Raw genomic sequence first — 21,866 nt, forward strand, 5'->3', positions numbered from 1 at the left:
CACACTTAGTCACACGCTCACAGTCTCACACACACACACACACGCTCACAGTCACAGTCACACTTAGTCACACACAGACGCTCACAGTCACACATACAGTCACACTGTCACACTTAGTCACACACAGACGCTCACAGTCACACATACAGTCACACTCAGTCACACTCAGTCACACTCAGTCACACTCAGTCACACACAGTCACACACAGTCACACTTAGTCACACACACATGCTCACAGTCACACACGCTCACAGTCACACACACTCAGTCACAGTGAAACACGGCCTCTCTCTCTCTTGACTTTAAAGCATGGTCCCAGATCTGTCTCCTCTCGTATTAGTCACACCTAGAGCCGGGACTAGTCGCGCCTGGAGCCGGACTAGTCGCGCCTAGAGCCGGACTAGTCGCATTACACACCAGCAGTGGTGCGGCAATATTCTGTATGTTTCGTCTCTGGTCTAGTTGTAGTCAGAAGGCTGGTCAGAAGGACTAGTCACACCTAGAGCCTATATATTCTGTATGTCTCGTCTCTGGTCTAGTTGTAGTCAGAAGGCTGGTCAGGAGGACTAGTCACACCTAGAGCCTATATATTCTGTATGTCTCGTCTCTGGTCTAGTTGGAGAAGAGTCAGAAGGCTGGTCAGGAGGACTAGTCACACCTAGAGCCTATATATTCTGTATGTCTCGTCTCTGGTCTAGTTGGAGAAGAGTCAGAAGGCTGGTCAGGAGGACTAGTCACACCTAGAGCCTATATATTCTGTATGTCTCGTCTCTGGTCTAGTTGAAGAGTCAGAAGGCTGGTCAGGAGGACTAGTCACACCTAGAGCCTATATATTCTGAATGTTTCGTCTCTGGTCCAGTTGGAGAAGAGTCAGAAGGCTGGCCAGAAGGTGAAGAAGGAACAGTCCAAGAGCAAGAGCCGTAAAGCCCGGCGTCGCCACGGCAACATGCTTCTGGAGTTCAACCGTCGCCAGCGGAAGAACCTGTGGCTGGAGACGCACATCTGGCACGCCAAGCGCTTCCACATGGTCAGGAGATGGGGCTACTGTCTGGGAGACAGGCCAACCTACAAGTGTTACAGAGCCTGCTACAGAGCCATGAGTTCCCACTGTCTAATACAGGTTAGTGTCTTAACCCACTGAGTCTTTTTTAGGCTGGATATCTGGAAAGCACTTTGGGACAACTGATAGGAAATACATTTTGATTGATTGACAGATTTTATAGGGTCCTGTTCAAATTACTGCTCAATAAGGTTAGGAGTTCACCAGACCTGGGATAACTCTAGTTTTAAATTACTGCTCAATAAGGTTACACCAGACCTGGGATAACTCTAGTTTTAAATTCCTGCTCAATAAGGTTAGGAGTTCACCAGACCTGGGATAACTAGTTTTAAATTACTGTTCAATAAGGTTAGGAGTTCACCAGACCTGGGATAACTCTAGTTATAAATTCCTGCTCAATAAGGTTAGGAGTTCACCAGACCTGGGATAACTCTAGTTATAAATTCCTGCTCAATAAGGTTAGGAGTTCACCAGACCTGGGATAACTCTAGTTATAAATTACTGTTCAATAAGGTTAGGAGTTCACCAGACCTGGGATAACTCTAGTTATAAATTCCTGCTCAATAAGGTTAGGAGTTCACCAGACCTGGGATAACTCTAGTTATAAATTCCTGCTCAATAAGGTTAGGAGTTCACCAGACCTGGGATAACTCTAGTTATAAATTACTGTTCAATAAGGTTAGGAGTTCACCAGACATGGGATAACTCTAGTTTTAAATTACTGCTCAATAAGGTTAGGAGTTCACCAGACCTGGGATAACTCTAGTTTTAAATTCCTGCTCAATAAGGTTAGGAGTTCACCAGACCTGGGATAACTCTAGTTTTAAATTCCTGCTCAATAAGGTTAGGAGTTAACCAGACCTGGGATAACTCTAGTTATAAATTCCTGCTCAATAAGGTTAGGAGTTCACCAGACCTGGGATAACTCTAGTTTTAAATTCCTGCTCAATAAGGTTAGGAGTTCACCAGACCTGGGATAACTCTAGTTATAAATTACTGCTCAATAAGGTTAGGAGTTCACCAGACCTGGGATAACTCTAGTTTTAAATTCCTGCTCAATAAGGTTAGGAGTTCACCAGACCTGGGATAACTCTAGTTATAAATTCCTGCTCAATAAGGTTAGGAGTTCACCAGACCTGGGATAACTCTAGTTTTAAATTCCTGCTCAATAAGGTTAGGAGTTCACCAGACCTGGGATAACTCTAGTTTTAAATTCCTGCTCAATAAGGTTAGGAGTTCACCAGACCTGGGATAACTCTAGTTATAAATTACTGTTCAATAAGGTTAGGAGTTCACCAGACCTGGGATACCTCTAGTTTTAAATTCCTGCTCAATAAGGTTAGGAGTTCACCAGACCTGGGATAACTCTAGTTATAAATTACTGTTCAATAAGGTTAGGAGTTCACCAGACCTGGGATACCTCTAGTTTTAAATTCCTGCTCAATAAGGTTAGGAGTTCACCAGACCTGGGATAACTAGTTTTAAATTACTGCTCAATAAGGTTAGGAGTTCACCAGACCTGGGATAACTCTAGTTTTAAATTACTGTTCAATAAGGTTAGGAGTTCACCAGACCTGGGATAACTCTAGTTATAAATTCCTGCTCAATAAGGTTAGGAGTTCACCAGACCTGGGATAACTCTAGTTATAAATTCCTGCTCAATAAGGTTAGGAGTTCACCAGGCCTGGGATAACTCTAGTTATAAATTACTGTTCAATAAGGTTAGGAGTTCACCAGACCTGGGATAACTCTAGTTTTAAATTACTGTTCAATAAGGTTAGGAGTTCACCAGACCTGGGATAACTCTAGTTATAAATTCCTGCTCAATAAGGTTAGGAGTTCACCAGACCTGGGATAACTCTAGTTTTAAATTCCTGCTCAATAAGGTTAGGAGTTCACCAGACCTGGGATAACTCTAGTTATAAATTACTGCTCAATAAGGTTAGGAGTTCACCAGACCTGGGATAACTCTAGTTATAAATTCCTGCTCAATAAGGTTAGGAGTTCACCAGACCTGGGATAACTCTAGTTTTAAATTCCTGCTCAATAAGGTTAGGAGTTCACCAGACCTGGGATAACTCTAGTTTTAAATTCCTGCTCAATAAGGTTAGGAGTTCACCAGACCTGGGATAACTCTAGTTTTAAATTCCTGCTCAATAAGGTTAGGAGTTCACCAGACCTGGGATAACTCTAGTTTTAAATATGCTTTGTGGAAAGTTAAAACATTTCTGGGGGACTATTTTCAATACAGATCCCCAACAGTGAGAGACATGAACTTTTAGGAGAATTAAATTCTCATGTATTCTAACCAATTAAATAAAATTCCTCAGTCTGCTATATCAGGATTTGTAAGATACTGATGGAAATAAAAACAGACAGCGGCCCAGTCTACAAAAGTCAAATGTTTATTCACGGGAACGTTCTGCCTATCATTTCCTGTACATTGGTTTATATACCTCACATTTCGTCATAAACGTCCCTCTCAGATACAATGGCAACGTAGTTCACAAGTCTCCTTCTCATACATGGTCCGCCACCTGTTATACAATCTACCAGAAGCCCAAGGTTTCTCCCCTCCCTGCGTGGGGAGACTTCCTTCCCTGTTATCAGTTTCACAGTGGTCACAAGTTGTCTGCCACAGTTCCTTGTCTGCTAACAGTCCCTCTTTCTTATGGACAAACATGATTCATCAGACAGGATATCATTCTGTTAGTTATAATTCTACGTTAAATGTATAAATCCTTTAGTCATTATTCATAAAATTCCCATAACATGAACTCATCTTAACATTTAGCTAGATCTAGGTAACAGTGAGGGACATGGACTCAGCTTAACATTTAGCTAGATCTAGGTAACAGTGAGGGACATGGACTCAGCTTAACATTTAGCTAGATCTAGGTAACAGTGAGGGACATGGACTCAGCTTAACATTTAGCTAGATCTAGGTAACAGTGAGGGACATGAATCATAACATTTAGCTAGATCTAGGTAACAGTGAGGGACATGAATCATAACATTTAGCTAGATCTAGGTAACAGTGAGGGACATGAATCATAACATTTAGCTAGATCTAGGTAACAGTGAGGGACATGGACTCAGCTTAACATTTAGCTAGATCTAGGTAACAGTGAGGGACATGAACTCATCATAACATTTAGCTAGATCTAGGTAACAGTGAGGGACATGGACTCATCTTAACATTTAGCTAGATCTAGGTAACAGTGAGGGACATGGACTCAGCTTAACATTTAGCTAGATCTAGGTAACAGTGAGGGACATGAATCATAACATTTAGCTAGATCTAGGTAACAGTGAGGGACATGGACTCATCTTAACATTTAGCTAGATCTAGGTAACAGTGAGGGACATGGACTCATCTTAACATTTAGCTAGATCTAGGTAACAGTGAGGGACATGGACTCAGCTTAACATTTAGCTAGATCTAGGTAACAGTGAGGGACATGGACTCATCTTAACATTCAAAGTACAACAGTTTCAGAATGACTAAAATACAGGCATAATATATTACAGTAACACTTGAAGTTCTTCTAATGGGTTTACTGTGGGATCTCTACAATAGTAGTCTCTGTAACAGCTCTAATAGGTTTACTGTGGGATCTCTACAATAGTAGTCTCTGTAACAGTTCTAATAGGTTTACTGTGGGATCTCTACAATAGTAGTCTCTGTAACAGCTCTAATAGGTTTACTGTGGGATCTCTACAATAGTAGTCTCTGTAACAGTTCTTCTAATAGGTTTACTGTGGGATCTCTACAATAGTAGTCTCTGTAACAGTTCTAATAGGTTTACTGTGGGATCTCTACAATAGTAGTCTCTGTAACAGCTCTAATAGGTTTACTGTGGGATCTCTACAATAGTAGTCTCTGTAACAGTTCTAATAGGTTTACTGTGGGATCTCTACAATAGTAGTCTCTGTAACAGTTCTAATAGGTTTACTGTGGGATCTCTACAATAGTAGTCTCTGTAACAGCTCTAATAGGTTTACTGTGGGATCTCTACAACAGTAGTCTCTGTAACAGCTCTAATAGGTTTACTGTGGGATCTCTACAATAGTAGTCTCTGTAACAGTTCTAATAGGTTTACTGTGGGATCTCTACAATAGTAGTCTCTGTAACAGCTCTAATAGGTTTACTGTGGGATCTCTACAATAGTAGTCTCTGTAACAGCTCTAATAGGTTTACTATGGGATATCTACAATAGTAGTCTCTGTAACAGTTCTAGTAGGTTTACTGTGGGATCTCTACAATAGTAGTCTCTGTAACAGTTCTAATAGGTTTACTGTGGGATCTCTACAATAGTAGTCTCTGTAACAGCTCTAATAGGTTTACTGTGGGATCTCTACAATAGTAGTCTCTGTAACAGTTCTAATAGGTTTACTGTGGGATCTCTACAATAGTAGTCTCTGTAACAGTTCTAATAGGTTTACTGTGGGATCTCTACAATAGTAGTCTCTGTAACAGTTATAATAGGTTTACTGTGGGATCTCTACAATAGTAGTCTCTGTAACAGTTCTAAGAGGTTTACTGTGGGATCTCTACAATAGTAGTCTCTGTAACAGTTCTAATAGGTTTACTGTGGGATCTCTACAATAGTAGTCTCTGTAACAGTTCTAATAGGTTTACTGTGGGATCTCTACAATAGTAGTCTCTTTAACAGCTCTAATAGGTTTACTGTGGGATCTCTACAATAGTAGTCTCTGTAACAGCTCTAATAGGTTTACTGTGGGATCTCTACAATAGTAGTCTCTGTAAAGAATATAATAAATGACCACTGTTTTCTACCCAGGTCTGGTGTTCACACGGTTACGAACACGAGCGACCACCGCTTTAAATGTTTGCTGTGTGATCAGATATGAATACAGCATTTTGGTAAAATATTGCGTTTGCCGACCAGTAAAATTATTTTTTTGAAGTGTTGAAGGATTCACTGGGATACCTACTGCCCCCCCCCCCCCCCCCGCCCCGCCCCCCCCCCCCCTTACCCAGGATATGTCGTACTACTGCTGTGTGGAGTTACAGGGACCAGAGGAACAGCTGTTAGCTACCCTGTCTAAGCTGACCAGTAAGGAAGCTGGTGAGTACTTCCTGTTTTCGACTCCTCACAAACTAAAACCACACGTGTGAATCAGGCTGCGTTTTAGACGGTACGAGGTAGACGGCAAACCAGATGTCCGTTGTTTTCAACGAGAGCACAACGGTAAACGCCGTTGAGGGACGGCGGTGAATGCCGTCAGCCGCCACGGTAGACGGGACTTGCCAACAGAGTTATAAAATATTTAAACTTTTACCATCTGCTTGTAGTGTTGTTTTCTACCGGATGTTGATTTGGACTGTATTAACAGTATGTAACTGGACTATATTAACAGCATGGAACTGGACTATATTAACAACATGGAACTGGACTATATTAACAGCATGGAACTGGACTATATTAACAGTATGTAACTGGACTATATTAACAGCATGGAACTGGACTATATTAACAACATGGAACTGGGCTATATTAACAGCATGGAACTGGACTATATTAACAGCATGGAACTGGACTATATTAACAGCATGGAACTGGGCTATATTAACAGCATGGAACTGGGCTATATTAACAGCATGGAACTGGACTATATTAACAGTATGGAACTGGACTATATTAACAGCATGGAACTGGACTATATTAACAGTATGGAACTGGACTATATTAACAGCATGGAACTGGGCTATATTAACAGCATGGAACTGGGCTATATTAACAGCATGGAACTGGACTATATTAACAGCATGGAACTGGGCTATATTAACAGCATGGAACTGGACTATATTAACAGCATGGAACTGGGCTATATTAACAGCATGGAACTGGGCTATATTAACAGCATGGAACTGGGCTATATTAACAGCATGGAACTGGGCTATATTAACAGCATGGAACTGGGCTATATTAACAGCATGGAACTGGACTATATTAACAGTATGGAACTGGGCTATATTAACAGCATGTAACTGGACTATATTAACAGCATGGAACTGGACTATATTAACAGCATGGAACTGGGCTATATTAACAGCATGGAACTGGACTATATTAACAGTATGGAACTGGGCTATAGTAACAGCATGGAACTGGACTATATTAACAGCATGGAACTGGACTATATTAACAGCATGGAACTGGACTAGTAGGAGGTTATAAATATATGTGCTTGTGTAATCATGCTGTTTAGTTAAATCACCATAGCAACGCATATCGTCGTGCTGGCTTGCTTTTGCCGCCACCCTCTTCCTTGCGTTCTTGTCCCGCTATGTCGACTGGTATGACAGATTTTTTTTTCTGTCCCTCGTTTAAACGAAGCATCAATCTCGAGAATATACAAGTATTTCAGTATAAAGTTTGAAAATTTGAACCAACTGTACTAAAAAGCTGTTGGGATTGTTTTTTTTTAGTCGGGTGGTCTAACAAATATGTGCTTCCTGCTTTTACGGTATCATTGATGATGACATCTGTTGTACCTTGCAGGGCCTACGTTTGCAGCAGCCATGTGTGTGTCAGGCAGGAGACAGGGCAGTGTGGTGGTGTACAGAGCAGGACTGTACCCTCTCCAGCCCCTGGGGCCTGTCACATTCCTCTGGAGGCCCAGAACACAGGGCCGGGGGGGCCAGGAGGACCAGGGCCGGGGGGGCCAGGAGGACCAGGGCCGGGGGGGCCAGGAGGACCGGGGGGACCAGGGGGGCCAGGGATCAACACACAGACAGCTGTGGATCTGGGCCCACCCCACCATGAAAACGGTCAGAGGGACTAATATGCAGAATCAATCAGTCGTAGAAGTATTGAACAACCATTTAACTATTCATTGATGGTGTAATGTCTTTGTTGTTGTCTATAATCTGGTGAACTCAAGATGTCCCCTTAGGATAGTACTTTACTGAGCCCAATCAGATGTCCCCTTAGGATAGTACTTTACTGAGCCCAATCAGATGTCCCCGTTGGAATCGGTAAAGTACTATCCAATCAGACGTCCCCTTTGGGATCGGTAAAGTACTATCCAATCATATGTCCCCGTTGGGATCAGTAAAGTATTATCCAATCATATGTCCCCGTTGGGATCAGTAAAGTATTATCCAATCAGATGTCCCCTTTGGGATCGGTAAAGTACTATCATTCTGACTGTGCTCTGTGTTGTGACTGTGCCCCGTGTCGTGACTGTGCCCCGTGTCGTGACTGTGCTGTGTGTCGTGACTGTGCTGTGTGTCGTGACTGTGCTGTGTGTCGTGACTGTGCTGTGTGTCGTGACTGTGCTCTGTGTCGTGACTGTGCTCTGTGTCGTGACTGTGCTCTGTGTCGTGACTGTGCTCTGTGTCGTGACTGTGCTCTGTGTCGTGACTGTGCTCTGTGTCGTGACTGTGCTCTGTGTCGTGACTGTGTCGTGACTGTGTCGTGACTGTGTCGTGACTGTGTCGTGACTGTGTCGTGACTGTGCCGTGACTGTGCCGTGACTGTGCCGTGACTGTGTCGTGACTCTGCTCTGTGTCGTGACTCTGCTCTGTGTCGTGACTCTGCTCTGTGTCGTGACTCTGCTCTGTGTCGTGACTCTGCTCTGTGTCGTGACTCTGCTCTGTGTCGTGACTGTGCTCTGTGTCGTGACTGCTCTGTGTCGTGACTCTGCTCTGTGTCGTGACTGTCGTGACTCTGCTCTGTGTCGTGACTGTGTCGTGACTCTGCTCTGTGTCGTGACTCTGCTCTGTGTCGTGACTCTGCTCTGTGTCGTGACTCTGCTCTGTGTCGTGACTCTGCTCTGTGTCAGGACCTCCTCCCAGAGCTGCAGGCTGTCTGTCAGTGTTCTGAGGCTGTACTTCCACCTGCTCCAGTGGAGCTCCCTGTCCCACAGCCAGCCCCTACCCCCACCTTGGCCCCTGGTCCTGGGGCTTGTCCTGAGGCGGTGCAGGCCTCTGCTTCTGGTTCTAAGAGGAAGTGGTCCTCCAGGGAGCCTGAGGCTGCAGGACCACCAGCCAAGAAGCTCGTGGGATACAGTACCATTTCTGCTACCACACCCGTCACCTGGAGGTCCAGTACCACTGGTATAGTCATCAGGTTGGTTCTGACTGCTTTAGTGGTGACCTTCCAGAGTCTCTCCAAGCTCTAAGTACCTGTTAGTTGTGACCTTCCAGAGTCTCTCCAAGCTCTAAGTACCTGTTAGTTGTGACCTTCCAGAGTCTCTCCAAGCTCTAAGTACCTGTTAGTTGTGTCCTTCCAGAGTCTCTCCAAGCTCTAAGTACCTGTTAGTGGTGACCTTCCAGAGTCTCTCTAAGTACCTGTTAGTGGTGTCCTTCCAGAGTCTCTCCAAGCTCTAAGTACCTGTTAGTTGTGACCTTCCAGAGTCTCTCCAAGCTCTAAGTACCTGTTAGTTGTGTCCTTCCAGAGTCTCTCCAAGCTCTAAGTACCTGTTAGTTGTGACCTTCCAGAGTCTCTCCAAGCTCTAAGTACCTGTTAGTTGTGTCCTTCCAGAGTTTCTCCAAGCTCTAAGTACCTGTTAGTGGTGACCTTCCAGAGTCTCTCCAAGCTCTAAGTACCTGTTAGTTGTGACCTTCCAGAGTCTCTCTAAGTACCTGTTAGTTGTGACCTTCCAGAGTCTCTCCAAGCTCTAAGTACCTGTTAGTTGTGTCCTTCCAGAGTCTCTCCAAGCTCTAAGTACCTGTTAGTTGTGTCCTTCCAGAGTCTCTCCAAGCTCTAAGTACCTGTTAGTTGTGACCTTCCAGAGTCTCTCCAAGCTCTAAGTACCTGTTAGTTGTGTCCTTCCAGAGTTTCTCCAAGCTCTAAGTACCTGTTAGTTGTGACCTTCCAGAGTCTCTCCAAGCTCTAAGTACCTGTTAGTTGTGTCCTTCCAGAGTTTCTCCAAGCTCTAAGTACCTGTTAGTGGTGACCTTCCAGAGTCTCTCCAAGCTCTAAGTACCTGTTAGTTGTGACCTTCCAGAGTCTCTCCAAGCTCTAAGTACCTGTTAGTTGTGACCTTCCAGAGTCTCTCTAAGTACCTGTTAGTTGTGACCTTCCAGAGTCTCTCCAAGCTCTAAGTACCTGTTAGTTGTGTCCTTCCAGAGTCTCTCCAAGCTCTAAGTACCTGTTAGTGGTGACCTTCCAGAGTCTCTCTAAGTACCTGTTAGTGGTGTCCTTCCAGAGTCTCTCCAAGCTCTAAGTACCTGTTAGTGGTGACCTTCCAGAGTCTCTCCAAGCTCTAAGTACCTGTTAGTTGTGACCTTCCAGAGTCTCTCCAAGCTCTAAGTACCTGTTAGTTGTGTCCTTCCAGAGTTTCTCCAAGCTCTAAGTACCTGTTAGTTGTGACCTTCCAGAGTCTCTCCAAGCTCTAAGTACCTGTTAGTTGTGTCCTTCCAGAGTCTCTCCAAGCTCTAAGTACCTGTTAGTTGTGACCTTCCAGAGTCTCTCTAAGTACCTGTTAGTTGTGACCTTCCAGAGTCTCTCCAAGCTCTAAGTACCTGTTAGTTGTGTCCTTCCAGAGTCTCTCCAAGCTCTAAGTACCTGTTAGTTGAGTCCTTCCAGAGTCTCTCCAAGCTCTAAGTACCTGTTAGTTGAGTCCTTCCAGAGTCTCTCCAAGCTCTAAGTACCTGTTAGTTGTGTCCTTCCAGAGTCTCTCCAAGCTCTAAGTACCTGTTAGTTGAGTCCTTCCAGAGTCTCTCCAAGCTCTAAGTACCTGTTAGTTGTGATCTTCCAGAGTCTCTCCAAGCTCTAAGTACCTGTTAGTTGTGACCTTCCAGAGTCTCTCCAAGCTCTAAGTACCTGTTAGTTGAGTCCTTCCAGAGTCTCTCCAAGCTCTAAGTACCTGTTAGTTGTGACCTTCCAGAGTCTCTCCAAGCTCTAAGTACCTGTTAGTTGAGTCCTTCCAGAGTCTCTCTAAGTACCTGTTAGTTGTGACCTTCCAGAGTCTCTCCAAGCTCTAAGTACCTGTTAGTTGTGACCTTCCAGAGTCTCTCTAAGTACCTGTTAGTTGTGACCTTCCAGAGTCTCTCTAAGTACCTGTTAGTTGAGTCCTTCCAGAGTCTCTCCAAGCTCTAAGCACCTGTTAGTTGTGACCTTCCAGAGTCTCTCCAAGCTCTAAGTACCTGTTAGTGGTGACCTTCCAGAGTCTCTATAAGTACCTGTTAGTGGTGACCTTCCAGAGTCTCTATAAGTACCTGTTAGTTGTGACCTTCCAGAGTCTCTCCAAGCTCTAAGTACCTGTTAGTTGTGTCCTTCCAGAGTCTCTCCAAGCTCTAAGTACCTGTTAGTTGTGACCTTCCAGAGTCTCTCCAAGCTCTAAGTACCTGTTAGTTGAGTCCTTCCAGAGTTTCTCCAAGCTCTAAGTACCTGTTAGTTGTGACCTTCCAGAGTCTCTCCAAGCTCTAAGTACCTGTTAGTTGAGTCCTTCCAGAGTCTCTCCAAGCTCTAAGTACCTGTTAGTTGTGACCTTCCAGAGTCTCTCCAAGCTCTAAGTACCTGTTAGTGGTGACCTTCCAGAGTCTCTCTAAGTACCTGTTAGTGGTGTCCTTCCAGAGTCTCTCCAAGCTCTAAGTACCTGTTAGTTGTGACCTTCCAGAGTCTCTCCAAGCTCTAAGTACCTGTTAGTTGTGACCTTCCAGAGTCTCTCCAAGCTCTAAGTACCTGTTAGTTGTGTCCTTCCAGAGTTTCTCCAAGCTCTAAGTACCTGTTAGTTGTGACCTTCCAGAGTCTCTCCAAGCTCTAAGTACCTGTTAGTTGTGTCCTTCCAGAGTTTCTCCAAGCTCTAAGTACCTGTTAGTGGTGACCTTCCAGAGTCTCTCCAAGCTCTAAGTACCTGTTAGTTGTGACCTTCCAGAGTCTCTCCAAGCTCTAAGTACCTGTTAGTTGTGACCTTCCAGAGTCTCTCTAAGTACCTGTTAGTTGTGACCTTCCAGAGTCTCTCCAAGCTCTAAGTACCTGTTAGTTGTGTCCTTCCAGAGTCTCTCCAAGCTCTAAGTACCTGTTAGTTGAGTCCTTCCAGAGTCTCTCCAAGCTCTAAGTACCTGTTAGTTGAGTCCTTCCAGAGTCTCTCCAAGCTCTAAGTACCTGTTAGTTGTGTCCTTCCAGAGTCTCTCCAAGCTCTAAGTACCTGTTAGTTGAGTCCTTCCAGAGTCTCTCCAAGCTCTAAGTACCTGTTAGTTGTGATCTTCCAGAGTCTCTCCAAGCTCTAAGTACCTGTTAGTTGTGACCTTCCAGAGTCTCTCCAAGCTCTAAGTACCTGTTAGTTGAGTCCTTCCAGAGTCTCTCCAAGCTCTAAGTACCTGTTAGTTGTGACCTTCCAGAGTCTCTCCAAGCTCTAAGTACCTGTTAGTTGAGTCCTTCCAGAGTCTCTCTAAGTACCTGTTAGTTGTGACCTTCCAGAGTCTCTCCAAGCTCTAAGTACCTGTTAGTTGTGACCTTCCAGAGTCTCTCTAAGTACCTGTTAGTTGAGTCCTTCCAGAGTCTCTCCAAGCTCTAAGCACCTGTTAGTTGTGACCTTCCAGAGTCTCTCCAAGCTCTAAGTACCTGTTAGTGGTGACCTTCCAGAGTCTCTCTAAGTACCTGTTAGTTGTGACCTTCCAGAGTCTCTCCAAGCTCTAAGTACCTGTTAGTTGTGTCCTTCCAGAGTCTCTCCAAGCTCTAAGTACCTGTTAGTTGTGACCTTCCAGAGTCTCTCCAAGCTCTAAGTACCTGTTAGTTGTGACCTTCCAGAGTCTCTCCAAGCTCTAAGTACCTGTTAGTTGAGTCCTTCCAGAGTCTCTCCAAGCTCTAAGTACCTGTTAGTTGTGACCTTCCAGAGTCTCTCCAAGCTCTAAGTACCTGTTAGTTGAGTCCTTCCAGAGTCTCTCCAAGCTCTAAGTACCTGTTAGTTGTGTCCTTCCAGAGTCTCTCCAAGCTCTAAGTACCTGTTAGTGGTGACCTTCCAGAGTCTCTCCAAGCTCTAAGTACCTGTTAGTTGTGTCCTTCCAGAGTCTCTCCAAGCTCTAAGTACCTGTTAGTTGTGACCTTCCAGAGTCTCTCCAAGCTCTAAGTACCTGTTAGTTGTGACCTTCCAGAGTCTCTCCAAGCTCTAAGTACCTGTTAGTTGTGACCTTCCAGAGTCTTTCCAAGCTCTAAGTACCTGTTAGTGGTGACCTTCCAGAGTCTCTCCAAGCTCTAAGTACCTGTTAGTTGTGTCCTTCCAGAGTCTCTCTAAGTACCTGTTAGTTGTGACCTTCCAGAGTCTCTCCAAGCTCTAAGTACCTGTTAGTGGTGTCCTTCCAGAGTCTCTCTAAGAACCTGTTAGTTGTGACCTTCCAGAGTCTCTCCAAGCTCTAAGTACCTGTTAGTTGAGTCCTTCCAGAGTCTCTCCAAGCTCTAAGTACCTGTTAGTGGTGACCTTCCAGAGTCTCTCCAAGCTCTAAGTACCTGTTAGTTGTGTCCTTCCAGAGTCTCTCCAAGCTCTAAGTACCTGTTAGTTGTGACCTTCCAGAGTCTCTCCAAGCTCTAAGTACCTGTTAGTTGTGACCTTCCAGAGTCTCTCCAAGCTCTAAGTACCTGTTAGTTGTGACCTTCCAGAGTCTCTCTAAGTACCTGTTAGTTGTGTCCTTCCAGAGTCTCTCTAAGTACCTGTTAGTTGTGACCTTCCAGAGTCTCTCCAAGCTCTAAGTACCTGTTAGTTGAGTCCTTCCAGAGTCTCTCCAAGCTCTAAGTACCTGTTAGTTGTGACCTTCCAGAGTCTCTCCAAGCTCTAAGTACCTGTTAGTTGTGACCTTCCAGTCTCTCCAAGCTCTAAGTACCTGTTAGTGGTGACCTTCCAGAGTCTCTCCAAGCTCTAAGCACCTGTTAGTGGTGACCTTCCAGAGTCTCTCCAAGCTCTAAGTACCTGTTAGTTGTGACCTTCCAGTCTCTCCAAGCTCTAAGTACCTGTTAGTGGTGACCTTCCAGAGTCTCTCCAAGCTCTAAGCACCTGTTAGTGGTGACCTTCCAGAGTCTCTCCAAGCTCTAAGTACCTGTTAGTGGTGTCCTTCCAGAGTCTCTCCAAGCTCTAAGCACCTGTTAGTTGTGTCCTTCCAGAGTCTCTCCAAGCTCTAAGCACCTGTTAGTGGTGTCCTTCCAGAGTCTCTCCAAGCTCTAAGCACCTGTTAGTGGTGACCTTCCAGAGTCTCTCCAAGCTCTAAGTACCTGTTAGTGGTGACCTTCCAATCTCTCCAAGCTCTAAGTACCTTTTAGTGGTGACCTTCCAGAGTCTCTCCAAGCTCTAAGCACCTGTTAGTGGTGACCTTCCAGAGTCTCTCCAAGCTCTAAGTACCTGTTAGTTGTGACCTTCCAGAGTCTCTCCAAGCTCTAAGTACCTGTTTGTTGTGACCTTCCAGAGTCTCTCCAAGCTCTAAGTACCTGTTAGTTGTGACCTTCCAGTCTCTCCAAGCTCTAAGTACCTGTTAGTGGTGACCTTCCAGAGTGTCTCCAAGCTCTAAGCACCTGTTAGTGGTGACCTTCCAGAGTCTCTCCAAGCTCTAAGTACCTGTTAGTTGTGACCTTCCAGAGTCTCTCTAAGTACCTGTTAGTTGTGACCTTCCAGAGTCTCTCCAAGCTCTAAGTACCTGTTAGTTGTGTCCTTCCAGAGTCTCTCCAAGCTCTAAGTACCTGTTAGTTGTGTCCTTCCAGAGTCTCTCCAAGCTCTAAGTACCTGTTAGTGGTGTCCTTCCAGAGTCTCTCCAAGCTCTAAGCACCTGTTAGTTGTGTCCTTCCAGAGTCTCTCCAAGCTCTAAGCACCTGTTAGTGGTGACCTTCCAGAGTCTCTCCAAGCTCTAAGTACCTGTTAGTTGTGACCTTCCAGAGTCTCTCTAAGTACCTGTTAGTTGTGACCTTCCAGAGTCTCTCCAAGCTCTAAGTACCTGTTAGTTGTGTCCTTCCAGAGTCTCTCCAAGCTCTAAGTACCTGTTAGTTGTGTCCTTCCAGAGTCTCTCCAAGCTCTAAGTACCTGTTAGAGCTTGGAGAGACTCTGGAAGGTCACAACTAAGTACCTGTTAGTTGTGTCCTTCCAGAGTTTCTCCAAGCTCTAAGTACCTGTTAGTTGTGACCTTCCAGAGTCTCTCCAAGCTCTAAGTACCTGTTAGTTGTGTCCTTCCAGAGTTTCTCCAAGCTCTAAGTACCTGTTAGTTGTGACCTTCCAGAGTCTCTCCAAGCTCTAAGTACCTGTTAGTTGTGTCCTTCCAGAGTCTCTCCAAGCTCTAAGTACCTGTTAGTGGTGACCTTCCAGAGTCTCTCTAAGTACCTGTTAGTGGTGTCCTTCCAGAGTCTCTCCAAGCTCTAAGTACCTGTTAGTGGTGACCTTCCAGAGTCTCTCCAAGCTCTAAGTACCTGTTAGTTGTGACCTTCCAGAGTCTCTCCAAGCTCTAAGTACCTGTTAGTTGTGTCCTTCCAGAGTTTCTCCAAGCTCTAAGTACCTGTTAGTTGTGACCTTCCAGAGTCTCTCCAAGCTCTAAGTACCTGTTAGTTGTGTCCTTCCAGAGTTTCTCCAAGCTCTAAGTACCTGTTAGTGGTGACCTTCCAGAGTCTCTCCAAGCTCTAAGTACCTGTTAGTTGTGACCTTCCAGAGTCTCTCCAAGCTCTAAGTACCTGTTAGTTGTGACCTTCCAGAGTCTCTCTAAGTACCTGTTAGTTGTGACCTTCCAGAGTCTCTCCAAGCTCTAAGTACCTGTTAGTTGTGTCCTTCCAGAGTCTCTCCAAGCTCTAAGTACCTGTTAGTTGAGTCCTTCCAGAGTCTCTCCAAGCTCTAAGTACCTGTTAGTTGAGTCCTTCCAGAGTCTCTCCAAGCTCTAAGTACCTGTTAGTGGTGACCTTCCAGAGTCTCTATAAGTACCTGTTAGTGGTGACCTTCCAGAGTCTCTATAAGTACCTGTTAGTTGTGACCTTCCAGAGTCTCTCCAAGCTCTAAGTACCTGTTAGTTGTGTCCTTCCAGAGTCTCTCCAAGCTCTAAGTACCTGTTAGTTGTGACCTTCCAGAGTCTCTCCAAGCTCTAAGTACCTGTTAGTTGAGTCCTTCCAGAGTTTCTCCAAGCTCTAAGTACCTGTTAGTTGTGACCTTCCAGAGTCTCTCCAAGCTCTAAGTACCTGTTAGTTGAGTCCTTCCAGAGTCTCTCCAAGCTCTAAGTACCTGTTAGTTGTGACCTTCCAGAGTCTCTCCAAGCTCTAAGTACCTGTTAGTGGTGACCTTCCAGAGTCTCTCTAAGTACCTGTTAGTGGTGTCCTTCCAGAGTCTCTCCAAGCTCTAAGTACCTGTTAGTTGTGACCTTCCAGAGTCTCTCCAAGCTCTAAGTACCTGTTAGTTGTGTCCTTCCAGAGTTTCTCCAAGCTCTAAGTACCTGTTAGTGGTGACCTTCCAGAGTCTCTCCAAGCTCTAAGTACCTGTTAGTTGTGACCTTCCAGAGTCTCTCCAAGCTCTAAGTACCTGTTAGTTGTGACCTTCCAGAGTCTCTCTAAGTACCTGTTAGTTGTGACCTTCCAGAGTCTCTCCAAGCTCTAAGTACCTGTTAGTTGTGTCCTTCCAGAGTCTCTCCAAGCTCTAAGTACCTGTTAGTTGAGTCCTTCCAGAGTCTCTCCAAGCTCTAAGTACCTGTTAGTTGTGATCTTCCAGAGTCTCTCCAAGCTCTAAGTACCTGTTAGTTGTGACCTTCCAGAGTCTCTCCAAGCTCTAAGTACCTGTTAGTTGAGTCCTTCCAGAGTCTCTCCAAGCTCTAAGTACCTGTTAGTTGTGACCTTCCAGAGTCTCTCCAAGCTCTAAGTACCTGTTAGTTGAGTCCTTCCAGAGTCTCTCTAAGTACCTGTTAGTTGTGACCTTCCAGAGTCTCTCCAAGCTCTAAGTACCTGTTAGTTGTGACCTTCCAGAGTCTCTCTAAGTACCTGTTAGTTGAGTCCTTCCAGAGTCTCTCCAAGCTCTAAGCACCTGTTAGTTGTGACCTTCCAGAGTCTCTCCAAGCTCTAAGTACCTGTTAGTGGTGACCTTCCAGAGTCTCTCTAAGTACCTGTTAGTGGTGACCTTCCAGAGTCTCTCCAAGCTCTAAGTACCTGTTAGTTGTGTCCTTCCAGAGTCTCTCCAAGCTCTAAGTACCTGTTAGTTGTGACCTTCCAGAGTCTCTCCAAGCTCTAAGTACCTGTTAGTTGTGACCTTCCAGAGTCTCTCCAAGCTCTAAGTACCTGTTAGTTGAGTCCTTCCAGAGTCTCTCCAAGCTCTAAGTACCTGTTAGTTGTGACCTTCCAGAGTCTCTCCAAGCTCTAAGTACCTGTTAGTTGAGTCCTTCCAGAGTCTCTCCAAGCTCTAAGTACCTGTTAGTTGTGTCCTTCCAGAGTCTCTCCAAGCTCTAAGTACCTGTTAGTGGTGACCTTCCAGAGTCTCTCCAAGCTCTAAGTACCTGTTAGTTGTGTCCTTCCAGAGTCTCTCCAAGCTCTAAGTACCTGTTAGTTGTGACCTTCCAGAGTCTCTCCAAGCTCTAAGTACCTGTTAGTTGTGACCTTCCAGAGTCTCTCCAAGCTCTAAGTACCTGTTAGTTGTGACCTTCCAGAGTCTTTCCAAGCTCTAAGTACCTGTTAGTGGTGACCTTCCAGAGTCTCTCCAAGCTCTAAGTACCTGTTAGTTGTGTCCTTCCAGAGTCTCTCTAAGTACCTGTTAGTTGTGACCTTCCAGAGTCTCTCCAAGCTCTAAGTACCTGTTAGTGGTGTCCTTCCAGAGTCTCTCTAAGAACCTGTTAGTTGTGACCTTCCAGAGTCTCTCCAAGCTCTAAGTACCTGTTAGTTGAGTCCTTCCAGAGTCTCTCCAAGCTCTAAGTACCTGTTAGTGGTGACCTTCCAGAGTCTCTCCAAGCTCTAAGTACCTGTTAGTTGTGTCCTTCCAGAGTCTCTCCAAGCTCTAAGTACCTGTTAGTTGTGACCTTCCAGAGTCTCTCCAAGCTCTAAGTACCTGTTAGTTGTGACCTTCCAGAGTCTCTCCAAGCTCTAAGTACCTGTTAGTTGTGACCTTCCAGAGTCTCTCTAAGTACCTGTTAGTTGTGTCCTTCCAGAGTCTCTCTAAGTACCTGTTAGTTGTGACCTTCCAGAGTCTCTCCAAGCTCTAAGTACCTGTTAGTTGAGTCCTTCCAGAGTCTCTCCAAGCTCTAAGTACCTGTTAGTTGTGACCTTCCAGAGTCTCTCCAAGCTCTAAGTACCTGTTAGTTGTGACCTTCCAGTCTCTCCAAGCTCTAAGTACCTGTTAGTGGTGACCTTCCAGAGTCTCTCCAAGCTCTAAGCACCTGTTAGTGGTGACCTTCCAGAGTCTCTCCAAGCTCTAAGTACCTGTTAGTTGTGACCTTCCAGTCTCTCCAAGCTCTAAGTACCTGTTAGTGGTGACCTTCCAGAGTCTCTCCAAGCTCTAAGCACCTGTTAGTGGTGACCTTCCAGAGTCTCTCCAAGCTCTAAGTACCTGTTAGTGGTGTCCTTCCAGAGTCTCTCCAAGCTCTAAGCACCTGTTAGTTGTGTCCTTCCAGAGTCTCTCCAAGCTCTAAGCACCTGTTAGTGGTGTCCTTCCAGAGTCTCTCCAAGCTCTAAGCACCTGTTAGTGGTGACCTTCCAGAGTCTCTCCAAGCTCTAAGTACCTGTTAGTGGTGACCTTCCAATCTCTCCAAGCTCTAAGTACCTTTTAGTGGTGACCTTCCAGAGTCTCTCCAAGCTCTAAGCACCTGTTAGTGGTGACCTTCCAGAGTCTCTCCAAGCTCTAAGTACCTGTTAGTTGTGACCTTCCAGAGTCTCTCCAAGCTCTAAGTACCTGTTTGTTGTGACCTTCCAGAGTCTCTCCAAGCTCTAAGTACCTGTTAGTTGTGACCTTCCAGTCTCTCCAAGCTCTAAGTACCTGTTAGTGGTGACCTTCCAGAGTGTCTCCAAGCTCTAAGCACCTGTTAGTGGTGTCCTTCCAGAGTCTCTCCAAGCTCTAAGTACCTGTTAGTTGTGACCTTCCAGAGTCTCTCCAAGCTCTAAGCACCTGTTAGTGGTGACCTTCCAGAGTCTCTCCAAGCTCTAAGTACCTGTTAGTTGTGTCCTTCCAGAGTCTCTCCAAGCTCTAAGTACCTGTTAGTTGTGTCCTTCCAGAGTCTCTCCAAGCTCTAAGTACCTGTTAGTTGGACCTTCCAGAGTCTCTCCAAGCTCTAAGTACCTGTTAGTGGTGACCTTCCAGAGTCTCTCCAAGTACCTGTTAGTTGTGTCCTTCCAGAGTCTCTCTAAGCACCTGTTAGTTGTGACCTTTCAGAGTCTCTCCAAGCTCTAAGTACCTGTTAGTTGTGTCTGGAGGTTGGCACCTTGCTGCTGTTAAGACATTACATCATTTGTCACATTTATAGTTTTCTGTCAATGTTATAAACCCCTCACTTTATACCCCCCTCCCTTTATAAAACTCCTCCCTTTATAAACCCCTCCCTTTATAAAACTTCTCCCTTTATAAACCCCTCCCTTTATACCCCCCTCCCTTTATAAAACCCCTCCCTTTATAAAACCCCTCCCTTTATAAACTCCTCCCTTTATAAAATCCCTCCCTTTATAAACTCCTCCCTTTATAAACTCCTCCCTTTATAAACTCCTCCCTTTATAAAACTCCTCCCTTTATAAAACCCCTCCCTTTATACCCCCCTCTCTTTATAAACTCCTCCCTTTATAAAACCCCTCTCTTTATAAACTCCTCCCTTTATAAAACTCCTCCCTTTATAAAACTCCTCCCTTTATAAAACCCCTCCCTTTATAAAACCCCTCCCTTTATAAAACCCCTCCCTTTATAAAACCCCTCCCTTTATAAAACCCCTCCCTCTATAAAACCCCTCCCTTTATAAAATCCCTCCCTTTATAAAACCCCTCCCTTTATAAAACCCCTCCATTTATAAAATCCCCCCCTTTATAAAATCCCTCCCTTTATAAAACCCCTCCCTTTATAAAACCCCTCCCTTTATTCTCAACCATGTTTACTTCCTGAATGTTGTTGTTTACTGTTTTGCAGTGACCTCACCATGGAGATGGTGCGCTATCGTCTGATTGGACCTCTATCACATTCCGTTCTGACTGAAACCCTGGACCCTGCCACACACTGTGATGTAAGAAACTGGGATAATTCATCTAGAGACCAGCTAATCACCTGGGATGATTTATCTGGAGACCAGCTAATCACCTGGGATGATTTATCTGGAGACCAGCTAATCACCTGGGATGATTTATCTAGAGACCAGCTAATCACCTGGGATGATTTATCTGGAGACCAGCTAATCACCTGGGATGATTTATCTGGAGACCAGCTAATCACCTGGGATGATTTATCTGGAGACCAGCTAATCACCTGGGATGATTTATCTGGAGACCAGCTAATCACCTGGGATGATTTATCTGGAGACCAGCTAATCACCTGGGATGATTTATCTGGAGACCAGCTAATCACCTGGGATGATTTATCTGGAGACCAGCTAATCACCTGGGATGATTTATCTGGAGACCAGCTAATCACCTGGGATGATTTATCTGGAGACCAGCTAATCACCTGGGATGATTTATCTGGAGACCAGCTAATCACCTGGGATGATTTATCTGGAGACCAGCTAATCACCTGGGATGATTTATCTGGAGACCAGCTAATCACCTGGGATGATTTATCTGGAGACCAGCTAATCACCTGGGATGATTTATCTGGAGACCAGCTAATCACCTGGGATGATTTATCTGGAGACCAGCTAATCACCTGGGATGATTTATCTGGAGACCAGCTAATCACCTGGGATGATTTATCTGGAGGCCAGCTAATCAGCTGGGATGATTTATCTAGAGGCCAGCTAATCACCTGGGATGATTTATCTAGAGGCCAGCTAATCACCTGGGATGATTTATCTAGAGACCAGCTAATCACCTGGGATGATTTATCTAGAGACCAGCTAATCACCTGGGATGATTTATCTGGAGACCAGCTAATCACCTGGGATGATTTATCTGGAGACCAGCTAATCGCCTGGGATGATTTATCTGGAGACCAGCTAATCGCCTGGGATGATTTATCTGGAGACCAGCTAATCGCCTGGGATGATTTATCTGGAGACCAGCTAATCGCCTGGGATGATTTATCTGGAGACCAGCTAATCGCCTGGGATGATTTATCTGGAGACCAGCTAATCGCCTGGGATGATTTATCTGGAGACCAGCTAATCGCCTGGGATGATTTATCTAGAGTCCAGCTAATCGCCTGGGATGATTTATCTAGAGGCCAGCTAATCGCCTGGGATGATTTATCTAGAGGCCAGCTAATCGCCTGGGATGATTTATCTAGAGGCCAGCTAATCACCTGGGATGATTTATCTAGAGGCCAGCTAATCACCGGGGATGATTTATCTAGAGGCCAGCTAATCACCGGGGATGATTTATCTAGAGACCAGCTAATCACCTGGGATGATTTATCTAGAGACCGGCTAAGAACCTGTATGTTCCAGTGTTAGGTGTTTTATCTAGAGACTACATCCTGTATGTTCCGGTGTAAGGTGTTTTATCTAGAGACTACATCCTGTATGTTCCGGTGTTAGGTGTTTTATCTAGAGACTACATCCTGTATGTTCCGGTGTTAGGTGTTTTATCTAGAGACTACATCCTGTATGTTCCGGTGTTAGGTGTTTTATCTAGAGACTACATCCTGTATGTTCCGGTGTTAGGTGTTTTATCTAGAGACTACATCCTGTATGTTCCGGTGTTAGGTGTTTTATCTAGAGACTACATCCTGTATGTTCCGGTGTTAGGTGTTTTATCTAGAGACTACATCCTG

General features: G+C 45.0%; 1 protein-coding gene across 3 annotated transcripts in view; it reads left to right on the forward strand.

The window, feature by feature from the left end:
* Positions 1 to 21,866, forward strand: part of LOC129842347 (ribonucleases P/MRP protein subunit POP1-like) — a 48,308-nt gene that overhangs the window by 1,485 nt on the left and 24,957 nt on the right. For all 3 annotated transcript variants that reach the window (XM_055910865.1, XM_055910864.1, XM_055910866.1), the window contains 5 exons: positions 861 to 1,121; positions 6,067 to 6,154; positions 7,592 to 7,860; positions 8,877 to 9,163; positions 20,073 to 20,166. In XM_055910865.1, coding sequence (XP_055766840.1) covers positions 861 to 1,121; positions 6,067 to 6,154; positions 7,592 to 7,860; positions 8,877 to 9,163; positions 20,073 to 20,166 — 999 coding nt within the window. The remainder of the gene's footprint in view (positions 1 to 860; positions 1,122 to 6,066; positions 6,155 to 7,591; positions 7,861 to 8,876; positions 9,164 to 20,072; positions 20,167 to 21,866) is intronic.

Source organism: Salvelinus fontinalis, unplaced genomic scaffold, assembly GCF_029448725.1.
Source record: "Salvelinus fontinalis isolate EN_2023a unplaced genomic scaffold, ASM2944872v1 scaffold_0035, whole genome shotgun sequence".
NCBI classification, from domain to species: Eukaryota; Metazoa; Chordata; class Actinopteri; order Salmoniformes; family Salmonidae; genus Salvelinus; species Salvelinus fontinalis.